This window comes from Onychostoma macrolepis, chromosome 08, assembly GCF_012432095.1.
Source record: "Onychostoma macrolepis isolate SWU-2019 chromosome 08, ASM1243209v1, whole genome shotgun sequence".
NCBI classification, from domain to species: Eukaryota; Metazoa; Chordata; class Actinopteri; order Cypriniformes; family Cyprinidae; genus Onychostoma; species Onychostoma macrolepis.
This window is the reverse complement of record NC_081162.1, coordinates 2,851,338-2,857,119: the sequence shown is the minus strand read 5'-3', so window position 1 is coordinate 2,857,119 and position 5,782 is coordinate 2,851,338. Positions and strand designations below refer to the sequence as shown.

The window sequence follows — 5,782 nt, the reverse complement described above, 5'->3', positions numbered from 1 at the left end:
CAGATGCAGTTCACTCACAATATTAAAACGGGGAAGCTTTTCACGTACTGCTACGTCACAAATACGTGCACCATAGGCTAATCATCCTAGGGGAAAAACAAGTCTTTGTGTGAGAAGTTCCATCACCAGATGTACATTCATGGCTTGGCTTTTAGCTTGGGTATTTGAATTAAGACTGAATGTTGTTTGTGCTATATTATTGATGGCTTTTGCAATATTTGGGTTGAGATTCATCTGGATGTAGCCTAATTGTTTGGCTGATAGACGCGCAATGTTCATCTTTCAGCTTTTGTCTGGGTCTTTATGGTTGCAAACACTTTTGAAATAGCTACATTTGCACTGTTGTTTTGACGTTAATTGTTGCAGGACATTCTACAGGATTTTTACAATCAAGGTAGTAAGTAAAGTGTTTGAAATAGAAGTATATTCAGGTTTGACAGAATATACCTGTAAAGAACTGTGATATAAGCATTACGATTTGGGTAACACTTTACAATAAGGTGTCATTTTACATTCTAGTTACTAACATGAACGAACAATTAACAATACATTTATTACACTATTTATTAACTTTTGTTAATGTATCGTTAATGAATATATAGTCGTTCATTGTTTGTTCATGTTAGTTCACAGTGCATTAACTAATGTTAACTAACACACCATGTATTATTCATAGTGCATTAGCTGAAATTAACATTAACTAAGAATAATACATGCTGTAGAAGTATTGTTCATTAGTTCATGTTAACTTATGTAGTTAACTAACTAACGAACCTTGTACATTGTAAAGTGTTACCAAGATTTGTTTCTACATCAACATTAGTCTGCAGAGGAAAGAAACGTGCGATCATTTCGAAGACTCTTGCTCCATTGATAGGCTACAGCTTAAATTTAAAATGCCTCACCAATGATTGTAGTCATTTTACTATTATATTTGGACTATTAAACTCAATGAATTAAAACGACTATGCTTGCACAGACAAACAAACACTCGGTCTGCGGTGTCAGCGTGATGCTGAGAGAGACGCGCAGCTTTTGCGCAACCCCGCATGTCCGCCCATCCATTCCACACGCACCCATTTGGTTTTAAGTTCCAAACAACACGAATTACGTAGCAGTATAGGCTAGCAAGTCTATGCAATATTGCATGTCAACAGCTGTTTGCCAGCAGCGTTGGTTTTGGCTTGGGAAGCTTATTTTATTTGGGCTTTATTATAGGCTATCTGTCTGCCGCGTTTGCATGTTTTTCAGGTGAAATAAACAGTATATGATTTTTAATCCACAATGTTCCTTGACGTATAAGCTTTACAAAGTAACGTTACTGTTAGTTTTCTAACATTTCCCTATATCTTCAGAAGTGATTGTTTTGAGGATGAATTAAATTATTAAACATAAAACATCATTTGTTAGATTTTTTTGATTAAATCTCATCACCTGGTTATAAACTTACTTTTTTTTCCGTTCATCTAATGTGAATAAATGAATACAAATCAAGACACATAAATCACTATAAATGATATTAGCAAGCAATATAAGTAGGTAATATAAGTAGATTAGTATATAGCCATGCATCACAATAGGCTAATAAAAAGACACTAAATAACTTTACTTTGTAGAACTTTAAATGTATATCAATACAACTGTACTATTTGTATACATGAGGACATTCATTAAACCATAAAACTTCATGGTAAATTTTAACATTGTTGTTGTAATGCACTCTTAAATGTACATTTGTAAAATGTCTAAATGTTAAGTGCCTTAAAAACGAGTAGAGGAGCTCGCCAAAAAATAAGAGCATTTTACTGCTCAAGGTGCTTTCATATTCATATTTGCCTGATAATATTTTATTTGCTCACAAAGACACAACTGAGACAGCAAACCTTTGAGCGAAGAGCATTTCAAATCACCATCATACTTTTAACTAGAATTCTATTTTAACTGACCTATATCATATCAATTATTATTAAAATAGTTTAAAACGTCTTTATGAATACTTAATACTAAATATGTTCATGCGTAAAACCCACTATGCTTCTTTTAAGTTTCCAAAGCAAGCTCTGTTGATTAGTTCTGAAGAATAGTGCTGTCACTGTACAGCAACACAATGATATTTATTTTCAGGATACGTTGAAACCACGATGTATTTGAACCGGAGAATAATCAGATTTGAGAGACTACTCAGAAACATAAAGAATTATTATATAAGCATTAGTCTAAGATTCACCTTTAAATAAACTTTAAATCATTAGCCAACCATCTCGTTGACTCTTGCTGCATTCATACAGCCTAAATCTAAAATGTTTTTGACTCATCAGTGATTTTAGTATCTAATATTTAAAATTCTCGACTACACGATAAACAAATAGACTCGATCTGCTGCTGCAGCATCAGTGTGATGCTGAGAGACACAGGCAGCCTCGCAAACCCCGAGACTGCTCATTCATTCCACACTGAAAAGTTCATACAGAATTTAAATGTTAGTGTTAGATTGGAGAGTTCACCAACTTTTTACAAAACATTACAGACATTACAGACAAAGCACACCTCACGGTCAATATTGTCAAACAGAAAATGAGGACTCTGGTCATCTGTAGTAGCCTACCCTTGCAACTGTCTTTTTTGAAAGATTTGTCTTTCAGGTTAACTAATTTATCAGCAAGTTTGGCCTGCAATTCATTGAATGTGTGTCATGATATCAGTCTAATGAAACATGAGTTCACACTAAAGACAACGCTTGGCTATTTTTTTCTTTCTTTTTGGACATGACCAGCACAAGCCTACATTGGAGGTTAATTGATGCGCTCTTGGAGACTGTGACGCGTGTCTGGTCCATTGAACATTCAAAAGCTCTTCAACTCAATCAATAGTTTTTACTCTTATAACTTGCATACCGTGTAAAAAGTAAACACGTTATTTTATTTTATTACACACTTTTAGTTTCATAAGTCAGTTTGACTGCTGCACCTCAGACAACAGCACACCGACAGAGAATGCAAAAACCGTCGACATGCATTTTTGATGGTGGTAGGTCTATATGATTGTCGGATTAATTTTTTATGCCTGTGTCACCCTATTTCCTACCTCCCCAACCCCCCAGAACCCAGAATTAAACAAAGAAAGAAAAATAATAATAATAATTGCGTCCGTCCGTGATGCTTTATTGCCAAATGGCTCAGACACAGACGCCAATAGTTTGGAAAGACACGCTATAAACGAAGCAACGTGATAGGATGATAATATAGCAAACAGGTTACTGAAGAGTTTGGCAGTCTTGACTCGAGGGGGTTGGGATTCAAATTAGTGGCGCGCTTTGGTGTGATTGGAAGAACGGACATCCATCTGTTACATTGTAACGGCGCGTGTCAGACGCGTGAGATCACCGCTGATTTGAAACAAGGTGTTTAATAGAACCACCGAACAACTAAAATGTCTGGTCACTGGAAAATACAAATAGAAAAAAAGCAGTAAGAAAAGAAACATGCAAAAACATACGAAAGCGGTTTAACCTCCTTTATATAAATACAACCTTATTTCTAAACCTTTACTTTTTATTTTCATCTCTAACCTTATCCTTTACATATTGGGGATTTTTTAATTTCTTTTTCTTTCTTTTTTTTTCTTTTTTTTCTTATGTTGCATTCCAAACCTCCATACTCTTGCTTAATATGAACTTAAACACTTAATTTTACAAGGTATGGTTTTGTTGTATTTTGGAGTAATAAAAACATAGGCTATATCGAACATGGTCCGAATGTAAGCAGATGTTGACACTAGCGTGGCTTGGATAATTATCGCGCGGTCATCATGCTCTATTATTTATTAGATGTCCAATATTAGGCGGTTTTCCTTGTGAAACAAAATATCTTAAAGCACAAATTGTAATAAATCAAAGACAAGTTAAAGTAACCTACAACTTTAAATGCCTTGTAGCAAATAATAGTTTATTTAGCAATAAACATTAAACCGAAATGCGAAATAGAAAATGAACTTGCATTTTGTAAATTATTGTGCTTTAATTTCCACATTTTAAATGTATACCTATATGTATATGTAGGGCTATATATTTGATAAAAACACATGTGGAGGTCTATGAGACAATAAAAATAATCATCAGTCACATGCGCATGCCAGTGGTTTTGGATGATGCTGACATCAATCAACAGATGGTAACTTTTGGGACAGTCAGATCAGATCTTCTCCCTTTGGCATCGCCCTCTGCGTCCAACGAAGACACAATAGAATAGAAGCCCTCCCTCCACGCCAAAGGGCCCTATAAAAGACCCCTCTCACACACCCTGACCACAAAACTCTCTGCTCCTCTCTCAAGAGCACATCTAGAGACACCACCCGATCAAATCATGACTCCAAACGTTATTACCGAAGCTCATTCCCACTCATTCGGTTCTCGAATGACTATGGCTCAAAGAAAAGAGGCACATGAATTGAGAAAGGTGAGGATGATTTTGGGTTCCTTTGAACACCCTTGAACCATTTTAACGGTTGTGCTTGTGGTTTCTATAAACTCACACTCACATTAACCGATTTCTGTCTTTTTGCAGACTCTCAAGCCATTGATGGAAAAAAGAAGGCGGGCTCGCATTAACGAGAGCCTCAATCATTTAAAAACACTTATACTCCCTCTGGTCGGCAAAGACGTAAGTATCTTTGGTACTTGCATGATCATACATTACTTACATTCAAATGTAGCCAATGTCAGTGTCTGAACAATACCCTAATGTGTCGAATCACTTTCGATTTGTAGGCTTCACGCTATTCAAAGCTGGAGAAAGCTGACATTCTCGAAATGACTGTGCGGTTCCTCAGAGATCTGCCTTCCTCATCAGCTAAAGGTGCGTGATTTAATTTACTTTGGTTTTCACCATTTTCAGAGTCTAATTGGCAACTGTATTTATTTTAACTGTTCCAATTTTATTTAATTTTTTTTTCTCTCTCTCCAAAGGTCAAACAGACAGCTATAAAGAGGGATATAAAGCCTGCTTGCAGCGCATCTCTGCGATGCTGCCGCAGGCTAACCTCGAGACAGAAACGCGTCAGCGCGTCAACGAGTTCATCCAGCACTCGATGGTGTCTGCGACGTCCTCCTGCCAGAACTGCTGTGCTCAGAACTCCAGAATGATTTCACAAATGCACCATAGACTTGTGAGCTTCAGGAACAGCAGCTCTGCCACGGAGAACCACTCCATCAGTACCGCGTCCGCTCCCAGTCAACCTCGGCTTGTGCCACAGGCAGCTGTGGACATGTGGAGACCGTGGTGACCAAACACGCAACAGAAGTCTTCAGGGAAATTGTTTATAATTAACTTTGCATGTTATTTATTTGCCATAGTAAATTTTAGTTCAAATGTAAAGCCTGAGATGGAGATTACATGTAAGGAATTTAACGAAATGTGGCGGCTTTGTAAATGAAAGAAAGCCAGCGAGCACAGATCATGTTGCCTTCTATGAACATAACGTTATGCAATCCTCGATGGGGGTTTAAATACTATGGGTTGTAATCAACAAAATTGTAAACCCAAAGGGTTAAAATGTATTTCTGAGGTTTGCACAATTGACTTGATTTCATTTGGTCTGTGCAAAAGAAATCGTAAACACTGTGTGTTAATTATTAATGGCAAAATGAATGTCCCTGAAGAAAGCATAATCACAAAATGTTATTGTGAATCAACAGAAGAATAAAACCCTTTTGCTTTGAAATTCTTGAAATCTTGTTTGTTTATTTATTGGAAATGGTTTTTCAAATTTCTCACTGGAGGAATAA

General features: G+C 36.5%; 1 protein-coding gene across 1 annotated transcript; it reads left to right on the top strand.

Annotated features, from left to right (window-relative positions):
* The first annotated feature begins 4,361 nt into the window (after nt 1-4,361).
* On the top strand, nt 4,362-5,280 carry hes2.1 (hes family bHLH transcription factor 2, tandem duplicate 1). Its single transcript, XM_058785590.1, has 4 exons — nt 4,362-4,454; nt 4,563-4,658; nt 4,766-4,853; nt 4,964-5,280. The coding sequence occupies exons 1-4, from the start codon at nt 4,362-4,364 to the stop codon at nt 5,278-5,280; spliced, it is 594 nt and encodes a 197-aa protein (XP_058641573.1).
* The last annotated feature ends 502 nt before the right edge of the window (nt 5,281-5,782 follow it).

Coding starts and splice junctions, on each gene's coding strand:
- hes2.1 (XM_058785590.1), top strand. CDS start 4,362: ATGACTCCAAACGTTATTACCGAAGCTCATTCCCACTCATTCGGTTCT. Junction 4,455..4,562: donor AGGCACATGAATTGAGAAAG/GTGAGGATGATT, acceptor GTCTTTTTGCAG/ACTCTCAAGCCATTGATGGA. Junction 4,659..4,765: donor TCCCTCTGGTCGGCAAAGAC/GTAAGTATCTTT, acceptor TTCGATTTGTAG/GCTTCACGCTATTCAAAGCT.